This window comes from Thunnus maccoyii, chromosome 11, assembly GCF_910596095.1.
Source record: "Thunnus maccoyii chromosome 11, fThuMac1.1, whole genome shotgun sequence".
Classification (NCBI taxonomy): Eukaryota; Metazoa; Chordata; class Actinopteri; order Scombriformes; family Scombridae; genus Thunnus; species Thunnus maccoyii.
In genome coordinates, this window is record NC_056543.1 from 14520549 (window position 1) to 14534024 (window position 13476).

At 38.0% G+C, this 13476-nt stretch overlaps 1 protein-coding gene across 2 annotated transcripts in view; it reads right to left on the bottom strand.

Moving 5' to 3' along the window:
• LOC121907139 (receptor tyrosine-protein kinase erbB-4-like) overlaps positions 1-13476 on the bottom strand; it is a 349464-nt gene that overhangs the window by 54538 nt on the left and 281450 nt on the right. Inside the window, exons 18-20 of one of the 2 annotated variants that reach the window (XM_042426534.1) lie at positions 12184-12306; positions 9948-10046; positions 4582-4764 (exon numbers count right to left, since the gene is read on the bottom strand). In XM_042426534.1, coding sequence (XP_042282468.1) covers positions 4582-4764; positions 9948-10046; positions 12184-12306 — 405 coding nt within the window. Of the gene's footprint in view, positions 1-4581; positions 4768-9947; positions 10047-12183; positions 12307-13476 lie in introns of both variants that reach the window. The other variant, XM_042426533.1, reaches the window with a different exon arrangement.

Below are 13476 nucleotides of genomic sequence, written 5' to 3' on the forward strand. Positions count from 1 at the left end.
AGAGAACTCAAATGAGCATCTATGGGAGCCTACAGCATATTCTTCTTGCATGAATGTTCAGAGAGAGAGACACACCGAGAAAAAAAGAATAGAATAACATACTGAAATAAACACAGAGAGACATGAGAGGGAGAATGCTGTAGACAGAGTAGAATTGGAAGTGAACTCAGTTTTCACTGGAACCCCGGGGGCGTATGTAATGAGTTGAAGGGAAGCATGTTTGCGTAGTCTGGTTTACCTAGAAATGACCCTGTGATACACACTGTGGGGCCTTCTTATTACACACACAGATACTCGCACAATACCTGAGTTGGAGGTAATCTAAGGCAGTAATGTATGAAAGATTTGCTGGTGAATTCGACAAACAATTCCCACTGTAAAGCTTGCTTCGATGAGGTATTCCTACCATGTAACTGAGATTCACAACTGTAACTGAAACCACGACAGCCTGTTGTATTGATGCTGTTCTGACAAAACACATCACCTTACGTCATCCTGACACAAGCCTCACAGGTACTGGGACACCAAGTTCTGCTTCAAAGGCAGAGGTGTGCAGTTCACACTAAATATTAAACAGGGAAATTAATCATGACAGCAACTGTCAGTGTTATGTATACCCTGTGCAAGCTCAACTTATGACATCATCTCCCCTCTTTCTGTCTCTTTTGGTGTCTCTTCTACCAGTTCAAAAGGATTTATGTAGAAGCCTCCAAATTGTTCCCTTTAATATCAGGGAGCTTGTCACTACAGTGCCTTACAGAAACGGTCCCGTTTTCATACTACAATGCAGCAAATAACTAGAATAATTGGATCATCACCGGTGTTTTCAAATGAAACTCGTTAAACTTCAGATGCTTTCTTCTTAGATGACAGTGAATTGAGCACAGAGGTAGAAAAAATGCTGTCAGATTGACAAAAATTGTGGTTTGAGCAATAGATTGATTTCAGTATTGCAAGAAGACATGTGATACTTTCACCAAATTCCCTGTCATGCCAAGAAGGTTTACCAATATCAAACTTACAAAAAGATGTAAGATCTGGAATCTGTTTACAGCTGCAACAGTCGTAATCTAATGACTGGATGTGCCGATCCGATATTCAGTATTGATATTGGTCCAATGAAAGCCAAAAGTATTGGATTGCATATCAGAAAAAAATAAAGTTGCAAACAGATACAAACTACTGACCCTGTAATGTCATGTAAATATTTGTATACTCCCACGTTGTGTGTAAAGAGAAGAAGCAAGATGTCATTTGACAGCTCACTCATTTACATATACTTAGCAACAAGCTGAACAGCTAAATGCAAAGTGTGCTTCATCATAACAAACTTCCTCCAGACACCAAAGACAAGGCAAAGCAGAAAAAGGGAAATATTATGTTGGATGACCGACCCCTATTTATTTTCATTTCAGCTGTCCAACATCTGTAGTGTGCAGGTGTGTCAATGAGTTGTTTTCAAAATGCTCAGAGAACACTGAGGCAGTGAGTTTTAACAGATGATATATGGAAATCAAATGTGTGTACTAACTCTGACAGCACACTGGATTACATATAAACTCCAAAAAGTGGCACCCCGGGATCCATTGCAGCAGCATTTTACAAGACAATGCCAGGAACATGCCAGTTACATAATGGTTGGCTTATTGACAGTTTAATAAATGATAAGGGGGGAAGATTTCTGGTTATCTGAATGGTATCAGTTCATTTTATGATAGACTGTCCCCTCTGTCTCTTTTGGTATACTGGAGTATCAGCAGACACAGTAATAGTTTTGCATTAGTATTCCTTTTGGAAATGAAAAAGTGATATCAAGCCATCTCTAACACTAAAAGCTTTAACCATGTTTGAAAGTGAATTTCATGTCCCCTAACCTACTTGACAGATTTGTGTCATGAGCAAAATATGGAAACATTTCATCCAATAAAGACAAAGCAACATAATGTCCACTTGTGAAAAGCCTCTTGAGTAAGTTGCCCAGATCAACTGAACAACACGCTGCTTGATGGTATCATATTTTGATATATCATTTTGAATATTGTAGAGGCAGTTCCAGAATTGAAACTTCTCACACTGTAGCAACACAACACTGTAAAAGCAAGAAGCAAATAAGGTGTGAACCAAGAGGAAGAGGGATAACTCAAAAAGCAAGCAGATATAATGAAGAGGAAGTGATATACTATAGTTGGTTGTAGAAAAGGGATATGGAAAGATAAAACATGAGAGGGAAAAGACATTCTGTAGCATCAGAACCCTGCATGCTTCGTAGCTCTGATGAATCTGCTCATTAGTATGACTCTCATGGTGGATCACTCCATTATTAATCTATGGCTGTGATTGTGACCATGACAGAGAGGGAGGGCCACAGGGATGCTGCCTCAAAAATTGAAGCACTATCACTTACAAGAGCCCTGAGATCCCCGTAAGACCCATCATGAGTCGATGTATACATCCACAATAAAGATAATGAAATAATTTGCAGAAAAGATGTTTCAAGACTCAAGAGCCTGGAATAAGTTATTATGGGCACTACACTCGGGGATGTTGATGGCATTAAGTCTTAAGTGTCCCAATTCACCTTATCGGCATTCAGAGTCCTTCGTCGTGGAGGTCACTTTGTCTATGTGGTTGTGTGTGCATGAACCCATGATTGTGCATCTTATTAACTGCGACCCCTGACGGCTATTTGTGTCCCCAGGAGCTGTAGCCAATTATTGAAAACACTAAACAATACATGCTTGGGACACAGAATAATGGTGGTAAATAATACATCATTGTATCTACCCTTTATGAATTATACATCTCTCCATGTTGACAACTGTTCACAGTGGGAATATATTTTTTCATGTGTACATAGCTGATCTCCCTCCTTTTTCCGAGAAGCAATTTAGGTGATTAATTCCATACCATGAAAATATTTGTGCTACACAGCATGGGAAGTTTGTCAGTGCGGTAAGACTTAATACATATCGCTTTGGTATAAAAAAAGCACTTCATGTGGTATGATTTTAACTGTGATCCAAAGTTTAATTTATGGTTTAATATTTTCCGGTGGAAGCTCACTGGTACTGCCTGCCTCTGATTTAGCCAAAAATGGCAACAGAAATATTTGTCTAAGATATTAAATCTAGGACTCATTTTCATACTGCTTTCCTGTTTTTTAACCCATTACTTTGCTCTCTGTGCATGACAGTTTCATCAGCTATTGACCTAATCCAGCATGTTTGGAGAGATAATTATATCATATGACACATACAGAGGTATAATGCAATCCAATACAATAGCCCTGTTATGAATACTGTTTTAGTAAATAATATAAAATAATATAAATAATATAAAAACATATTTGTGAGGCTTATAATGCTCAAGTTTTGCAAGGATGGTTAGACTGTGCCAGAGAGGTTGACTCAACATTATGGTGATTTGTGAGTCTGTAATTTTTGTTCCAAATCCTACAGATACCATGAGAGACAGAGTGAGAGACTATTAGGTGTAGCTGTCACCTATTAATATTGACAGCTAAATTATAACTAATTACAATGCACATCTTCATCCATGATCCTGTACCACTGAGTTCCCTGCACTCCACACTTTCCCATACAGAGTCAAGCAAGGCTTTGAATTATTTACTTCAGCTCTCCAGAGAGGCTAGCAAGGGGCGCCGCTGTCTGCTGTTGAATCCTCCACACACACCAGCACACACTCATAGGCACTTTACCAAATCTCTAGTCCTTGTCTCAGGCTTGCAGCTATTTACAATAGACCAACACAGACATATTTTTCACTCTGGACACAGTGTAGTAATTCACTTGGTCTCTCTTAGCTGAGACATTTTGTAAAAAGATGTGTGTATGTAGTCCAAATAAAACATCTATACAGTAGGATTTCTATTGGGGAAAGGATGCATGGTGGCTTGCCACAACACAACACAAATGTGGGAAAGAGAAAACATTTAACAAGTATTGTAAAACGTGTGTAACAACAAAAGTAGATGTAGTGAGAAACAGACATCACTTGCTTACTACTAACCAAAGAAAAGGTGACAAAAAAGGGAGACACTGAGGAAAAAGGAATTATAATAGGAACACAGCAATTATAGTGGATGAATCTATACAAAATATCATGAAAAAACAGTCAAAAACAACTTACTGAAGTATAAATCTTGTAAAGCTTTGCAAATATGAGCACAGTATTGCAAACTAATCATGAAATATAAAGCAGTGGATCCACAGTCTGCAGTAGAGATCCACATGCAGTTCAAGGGCTTTCCAACTCTCCAACTCTCCAACCTATCACATATTATTGATTCAGATAATTGCTGCAACAGTCAAAGCAGCAGAAGTGCAAATCATGATAATGAACCACTGATTAACAACTTAATCACATAACAAAATGAATCAATATTAAAAACAACCCCTAATTTATCTGTCAACCCACCAACCTGCCAACTACCCAACCAAGCATTTGGCCAATAACCAAAACATCCGACCAGTCAATTAAGTAATAAATACACCAACCGTATCAACCAACCATCGATGCAGCCAGTCAAACAACTAATGAAGCAACCTTTTCTATCCTTACCTTGGCAATCTGGACACACCAATTAAGCAACAGCTGGGATCCGATGTTGTCCTTGTGCTCGTGGACATAGTCAAGCAGGCACCCATGAGGCATCAGTTGTGTGACCAGCTGGATGGTGGGACTCAGGCAGACACCCAGCAGACGGACCAGGTGGGGGTGTTCCATGCTAGCCATGATCAGGGCCTCCTGAATGAGACAGATATACACTCAGGCATGTGGGGGAAAGGCTTAGGGATGAAGGTTGATATTTTAAACATTAGGTCAACAGATTCTACAATATTGTGTAGTTCAGGGAATAACCAACTGTTAAAGATTTGTATGCTTGGATTTGAAAAGCATTGTTAAAGAATCAACAAGTAGGAACTACACCACAGCTATAGTATTTCTGTGACATTGTAAAATTCAGTGTAGAATTTTGAACTTGACATTCTCCTCCAAAACTGTAGAAGGTCACTGTAATAAAAGCGAAAAATGGCAGCTGAAGAAGAAAAGTAAAGTTTATGTTCTCAACTTTCTGTAAGCCAGGCATTTAACTCAGTTGTTCATAATCAGAATAGCTAGGATGTGTTTCTATTTGCATATTAAGAACAAAAAATATATTCAAGCACTTGTAAATACCCTATTCATAATATTTCCCTGGTATTGGGCCTTAAAATTTTTTCTTCCAGTGTCAAAAGAGAAATGCCAGAGTAAAGGTTCAAAGACTCAGCACATTCAAGAGCTGGCAGATAGAGCATCTTGTGTACAAGTATAAACTGAACTACCAAAGATCATAAGACCCCTTATTCTGTTTTAGGCTCAAGTTTCTATTGAAGCGAGCAGCAAGGTTCCACTAAGTCAGATACAGTAGAATTTTATTTAAAGCTTAGACATCAAAGTGACTTACTGCTTCACAAGACTGTCAGCAGTCTTTGTGTAAACTAAAAATGTAGTAAACACACTAAGGTGAGATTGTTGTAAGTTATGTGTTTCTGCCAAACAGTTGTGTCTTTTCAGTGGTGTACAAAGTTTGGTCTGAAATATTATCATACAGTAGCATATGCTGCTGTATAGAAAACATGTACATTTAAAGATGAAGAAGCTGCTCCAATATTTAAAGAGCTTTGAACTCACTTGTTACATCTATCTGTAGGAGGTTTAGTATTGTACAACAGCAAATATGATATATTAATCTGCAATATTGCATATGATTGTAGCATTGTAAATGCCAACATACGTGACTTATTATTCAAATGATACAGACGCCCCATCCAGCAAATGCACCAAACACAAAAATACACCTTCATCTATTCTGTGTAACTATGTAACTACCAACACACATGAATACACACATGCACCCACACACACAAAACATTGTGACTACAAGGGTTATGGGTTGATATGACAATTCATCTTGTCATATCAACTAGCTGTGCAGCAAAAATATACAACATGCAGTAAGTGACGCTGGATGTGTGTTTGTGTGTGTGTGTGTGTGTGTGTGTGTGTGTGTGAGCGTAACGGAGAGACAGATATATACCCCGTGTAAAGCTTCACTGAGCACTGACAGAGAGATACAACCACAACGCAGTCTAGGATTTATATGGCTCAAGTATTACAACACTTGCATAATCAGATCCCTGCTCGTGTGCTGGAGATGTTCGGTGGTGGCAGTACATAACGGTGATGGTAAATCAGACTCCATGTCTGTGAGAGACCAGGTCTTTCTGTCTGCCTGCTGTTTGACTGCCATTTAAGTAAACATATGTTTAAAGGATGATACTAGGGTTCAACTGTCACTGTGACATGGCATTCTAAGACCTGTGAGATATTATTTTTGTGGTTGTACAAGGGGTTTTTTAACTTCTTATACCGCTGTTGCACCACAAGGGGAAATTTGTTTTTATAGACTGATATGAAAGGAATCTCCTCAACAACTTAAAAAAGGCTCTTTCACAGTGTTTCATAGTTTATTAAACTGATGTATTTTCTTTGTGCATAATTAAGATTGAGAAATGTACTGCAGTGTTTTTAGAAAGCTGAACAAGATGCATTTAATCTCTCTCTGGGTATATTTTACCTTATACTGCTACAGCCTTCACATTAGTCTGGCAGCATTCTATTCAGACTTATACCATGTTAAGAGTGATATAGAAATGTTAAGATTGCCATTGTGACTTTCACGTAAAACTGTCTGGCACTTATTCAGACACGAGACATGTTAAATTGCTATCAGATGGAGCGTAAAGGGGTGCATGTCTGAAAGGGGCTCTAAGTAAACAACTAATAGAACTATTGACTACACAGCACTCAGCCTTTTAGGTATAGTTAAGATTTAATCAAACTCTGTTCCATTTAATTTGATTTGTCTGAATCCTTATCTTATACTGCTTGAAAAACGTATGCTGTTTGGAATTATGCTGATAGGCTGATAAATTATAAAGAAATCAAGTAGGGGGTATGTTTCTACTGTTTGTGTGTACATATATGGGTGTATAGATATGTATTGTAAGAGAGAAAGAACAAGACTGTGTGTGTGTATGTTTAGTAATAATCTGTTTAGATAGCCCAATGTGGATACTTGGCTAAAAATACACTGAGGAAAAAGATAGTTCTTCAACATTTCTTTAGCCTCTGGAAACGTAACTTTCGAGCTAAGATAACCTAAAGCATAAAAGGCCATAACTGTTGTGCTTTTTAGTACAGTGCCTTCAGAAATCATTTCATTCCCCGCTGATTATTTCTCATTTTGCTGTTGAACAAAGTCAAATTAAAACATAATGAAAGAGGATTTAAAAAAAAAAAAAAAAAAAAAAAAACTCTCGTTAAACTAAATTTCTATAAAGTTAAAAAGAAATGAGGTGTTTGCATGTGTTCAAAGTTATATTAAAATTAAAATCCGCCAACTGCAGTATTGGGAAAAGTAGTCACCCCATTCGCTTTAACAACCTAAACATGAAGAGATGTGTTCAGTTTTCTTTAGTAATCACATTAAATATGCAAACAACGTTTCGTTGTTTGCCTTAGTTTGAGGTTATTTTCAAATACTTTCAAACTGTGAAAAAACTCAATGGGAGTGATATTTTTTCCTCAGGAAGTGTAGGTATTGTTGTAACTGTTTTTCTGAGGCACTGTGTAACTTTGTCTTAAGAAGCACTTTGCAAAGTTAATTATAGTTTTATAAATGTGTTGTATCTATGCATGTATTTTTTTTGTTGCTCTAGTCTGTTTGACACTAACAGAGAGTAAAAACTAAGCAAAACCTTAATGAAAAGAACAGAATATTATCATTTTCATGAACAAGGGAAACAGCATTACTGAATACAATTTCCAAGGACGAACCGTAAGAGTATATCCTGCTTCAGTGAAAACAAGCCTTGAGCAGTAGTTTGGCCTTCAGCAGGAATAACATAGTGCACCCTGTCTGCCTGTAGCCACTATTACGATTACACACAAGCACACACACTCACACACACAGGCATACATATAAATGTGTGACAGTCTTGCACGATATTGACACCCTGTCCTCTTGCTACGCCCTGGTAGCAGGGAGTTGTAATGTAATGTGTTGTAATTTCGTTGCGGGGCTAAAAACGCCCATTTGACTCAATGTGATACTATGATTTGATTGCTGTTTAAAAGGATGAGCTTCCCTCCTCAGAACCCTCAAAAGATAAGGAACACAGGTGAGTATCAGAGACAAGGGCATAAATAGAGAGACTGGAAAAACTCCATCCACTGGGAAACATATTCACACACACGCATACACACACAAAGACGATCAATCCTCAGTGACATTCTTTAAACAGTCAGTGGCAAGTGAGTGTGGCCTGCAGCGAGAAGGTCAGCAGTCAGAATTCCCAGACGGGCTGAGAAAATATGGATGGGTAAAGTAAATGAATGGCGCTCTCCTCCCCTTCTGTAACTACCACTGATGTTCCCTTGAGCAAAAGCTGAGCCCCCAGCTGCTCTGGAGTCAATAGAAGAAGACTGTGGAAATGGATGACTGTGAAGTGAGGTACCATTGGAAAATAAGATGGAGCCTTAACGATTTTACTGGGAGGCAAACGAAATGAATAAAGCAAACATCAACAAAATTGGACTGGACTCTTCCACTGTTATTATGTTTGGGTATGTAAATGTATTTTCTTCCACTTTATGTAAATGCATCTTCTAGTAAATTGTATATCTTAAAATAGAGTTATGTTTCAGTTAGATTTCTCTCTCCTCCTGCTGCTGCTTCTTTGTTACACACAATTTGTTTAAAAGTCCACTCCTCCACTGCCTGGGTGAACTCTAAATCATTCAAATATAGGTGAATTTTATTGTTTCCCCTTCATATTGACTGGTTAGCACACAACAACCACAGTGAAAGGATATCCAGCATGCCATGTTAATAAAAGCTCATTTGCTACATGCAGCTTTGTCACACAACCCATCTCAGTGAGTGTTGAATGAAGGCTGGGGGCGAAGGGCTGGCTTTGTGTCATGGTATGCACACATGGAGCCGTGTACATATCAGGAAATGTATGTAAATGCATGTTTTTTTTTCTAATACATGAATATGCATGGTTTATAGCCTACTTTATTGTACCTCTCCCTCTATATATACTATGACCACATATAACCTTGTTGTGTCTCCCTTCTGATTGTCAAACAAGGACTCAAAGCACACTGAGCATAAAATATACAGTAACACACGTAGGTTATTCATCAAAGACATGATAAAAATAGAAATGCTAACACTCCAAAATTCTTCCTCTCAGACTGTCAAACTAAGTGCAAAACATGAGTGCAATTGGGTCGATGTGTGTGTGCCTGGGTTTGCATCTGTACGTGTGTTGATGGGAGTTATTTCATCTGCATTGCATCATCATGGGGTAATAATTTAGATTTTTTTCACTTTTCTTTTTGAAATGAGCTGAGGCTGTGAATGTTTTATAAATGGGGCCATGTGCACTGTGCTTGGGAGCCTGTGGCATGGTGTATGTGTGTGTATGTGTATATATAAGGGTCCTAGGGGCCTCTGATGGTTTCTTTTCTGGTCTCTATGTAATCGAAGTGTAGTACTTAATAGCTTAATTTCACCAATGGAGTGGATGTGTAAGTTGTGAAAAGTGGTTTCAATCACTTGGTGAAATTAAGCTTTTAACTTTATTAGCTAAAATTTTTGAGACAGTCATATTCTGACAGCAGCCTGGCAGTTATATGATGTATGATCATGAAATACTTCTATATGATAAAATATACATTGAGAAACCAGCTTACTTATGTAAAAATTGAGTTTGAACTGTAGAGAATGATTGTCAGGTTTAAGCTGATAGAAACCTAGCAGCATAAAATACAATTAACTGCAATGGATTCTTTTTTGTTTTCAAGATACTCACGTCCATGAACTCCACGTTAGCCTTGGGTCCTGTGGCTTCATTTAGGATTTTAATGGCTACAGGAATCTTCACCGTTTCACCCTCTGGGACCCAAATACCCTAAAGAAATAAACAGACCATGAGTCATTATAGTGAAGATAAAGTCACAAAACCCCCACTCATTATTAAAAGAAAGAAGTTATAGATTTGAACAGGAGGAATCTCCATCAGTAAATTGATGAGTTTTCACCCTCCTATTCTTCTTATTCTTCTTTCAAATAACTACCTTCCATATTCTCACTGGTGAAGTATGGGGATGTAATGCCTGCTGTATGAGTAAAGGTTATTTTGTCCTTCAAAGAGACTTGGGTAAAACTATTTAATCATTTTGAAGTATCTAATTTCAGGTGGGATTAAAGTGATTTAGCAGCTGCCAAATTGGTCAAAGCATTTAAAAGAGGAGATGATTCAAGTGCCTCTCAACTTTTCAAAATGCTTCAAATGTCTTCCACCTTTGTTCAGCCCTGATGTGACTACATATCTCCAGTGACAGGAGGCCCAAAACCCCCACTAATAAAGTTAAAACACCTGTCCTATCAAAGCTGTAATTTCAATGTGATCCCTTTTGTTTGATTCACTCACTCTACCTGCACGTGTATAGATGATTATTATTCAGCAGAGTGAATCTAACTTTTCAAATTAACTACACTTACAGCATGTAATATTGTGCATTTATTCCATAGTTAAGTGGTTTTAAGTTTGTAAACCCTTAGGTATTTCAGCAATGTTTCAGACATATTGATTGCTACAGTACCTTGAGTGAAAACCTCATCACTATGTTGCTAATTAAACCTAAATGGGATGCTACAGTTGCCCCAAAAGGAGACTGCTCTGTTTTTATGGTCTATTTCCAAATGTCCAAAAACACATTTTCCCTTTTTGCTCAAGCTTCAATAATTTCTGCTTAGAAAACAATGGAAAATATTTCCAGTTTATAATATATTAAATTGCGTATATGAAAAAAATACACTGTCCAATTTAAACCAGATTGTAATGCAGCTCAGCGTAACATGCTGGTAAACAACCTATAAGGGCATTATTCTCTTCACATCGAGAAATTGAGCCAGTACCGGTTAATGGTACCATGACAAGTAATCAAATATAGTTTACATTCAGTGTTTCTCACCAAAATCCAGTTTGTGTATCTTTAAGGCCTAAAATGTGTTTTTTAGTCTTCATGAAACATTCACAAAGAAGATTTTAAAATTATTTTTGAAACTTTACATGTTTACATCAGCTAGCAGTTTTCTTCTTCACTGCCTTTTGTTGGTACATTGCTACATCATATGGCCCCACTATCATTTAATAGACATGGGGGATAGGTGTAAGTTAAGTTTTTATTAACTAACTCTCCTCTGCATCGTTTCACCTGTCCATCATCTTTTTTGAGCTGTTTGGCTTGCAGGCACTACACCTGCGTCCTTGTTTAATGTGGGATTTATATTTAAGTATTATGGTGTACAGAGAGCTGAGTCACAAAGCATAGCTCTAAATTTTCAAGTCAATCTGAATGACCTCTGACATGTCCCTGAAATAATAAGAACATGTAATCATGCTGCTGATGTGAGGTTTTTCTGCTGACTGGCTGGGCTGATCTCAGCATCACTCCACTGTTCCTCAACTCTGAGAGGATCCAGTGAGGAGATTTACCGTAGTTACCCAGTGCCTCTTTGATGCCTCCTGGGCACCATAAACACTGCCAAGAGGTGCCTGGAGATTCCACAGGGGATTGCGCAAGATGTTTTTTTAGAAAATGACATCTGTCATTCTGCTACCATAACTCTGACCCAGAAATGTGCTATAATGTGAATGGATGGATCTACAAAATGACCAATGATGCTTTCAGTGAGAGAGAGTCCATTCTTTCTTATTCCAGCTTTGTCTGTCTTAACCTCTCCCCAACCTATCATCACACTGCTTGTGACCTCAGCTACCTCTTATTTCACTGTAACCCCAGGGGTCTCAATGTCTGCTATTACTTATTCTTTTCATCTCCCGCCTCCAGCCTTCCATCTCATTTCCTGTCATTAATGATCCTGCAATCTGTCTCTCTTGTCTTCCTCTTATTCAAAGGTCTCACATCATATCAAATTTAGAAGTATATTAGTTAATGTGGCAAGGATCCAACACAGACACAATGCAACTTAAATACATGCAAACTGTTATTATTAATGTTTGATTTTTGTGTGTGTTTTACCTTGTAAACAGTCCCGAAGGCCCCAGAACCGAGGATCTTCACCCTTTTGAGTTCTGTTTCTTTCAGAATGCGAAGCTGGGCTTGGTTGGGTGCTGTTCCACTGGGTGTTAAAGGCTCCACCAGCTAAAATCACATCCAGTAACACAGAAGACATTCAGTCAGTAAAGCGTGTAAGACAGGGTCACAGAAAAATGAATTATTTTGTCATGCAGTCGCCCACCAACGTGTCATAAGTAATTATGGGTGGAGACTGAGAGACAGTTGAAATATCTGATATTTCTCATATTGTCGAGTAATTAGTAATTAAAAAGTAAGTAACACTGTAGCTTTTTAAAGTCCAGGTACATTTAATAACCCCTTTTACTGTAGATGGTGCCATCTTACATACCCCACATTTAGGATGGCAAAAAAGAGAAACTGTTACTAAAAAACTCTGACCTCATTTCCAGGAAGTCATACTGTAAAGCTTTTATTGAGAATTATAATTTCAGGTTACTTGAAATGATGACTGAAAATAAGTACTTCTTCAAAATAAGAATAATTTGTGTTATAGTGTAATTTGAAATGCCATTACTGTGTCTAGTTGAAGTTGTGATTACTTAGAAACCTGTTAATATTACCATGTATTTTATAAAATAATAATAATAACCTTAATAATGAAGCTTTTTTCTGCAAAATACCTAGTCACAACCAGTAATTACAGTCACTGTCCAGTACTTAGGATGACAGCAGGGTTAGAATGGCATTTTGGAGTATTTCAATATCACAAATGAGATATTTAATATGTGAACAGAGGAGGAAGATGCAGAGAGAGAAAGAGGAGGGTGAGGTGGATAATTGCAGAATCTGAAAAGGAGTTGACACTTTTGTTGTCTCATTACTTCTCAAGTGGAGGAACAAACGGATGAAATAGCAAGAGAATGAGAAAGATTATACGAGGGGAGGGAGTGAGGGAGGAGGATGTGGAGTGGGAGAGGAACTGTAGCAGAAAAAAACAACAACAAGACAGCGATGAAGAAGCGAGCGGCGGAATTAGTCAAGAGGATGCAAAAGCGTAAGAGAGGGAGCAATATAAGGAGAATTAGGAAAAGGGTGGAAGATTAGAGAGAGGGAGGGCGGGCAGAGAGAGGAAAAACAGAGAGAGAGTGTAAATCAGCCTGGCTGTGGTCGGCAGCTTCTGTCCCTCTGGCTCATGGTTACCATTTGATTAAAAACAATAGCCATTCCTCATTTAAATTGAACAACAAATCAGCTTCTGCAGGGTGGAAACAAGAAGGACAAGAGGGTGGGTGG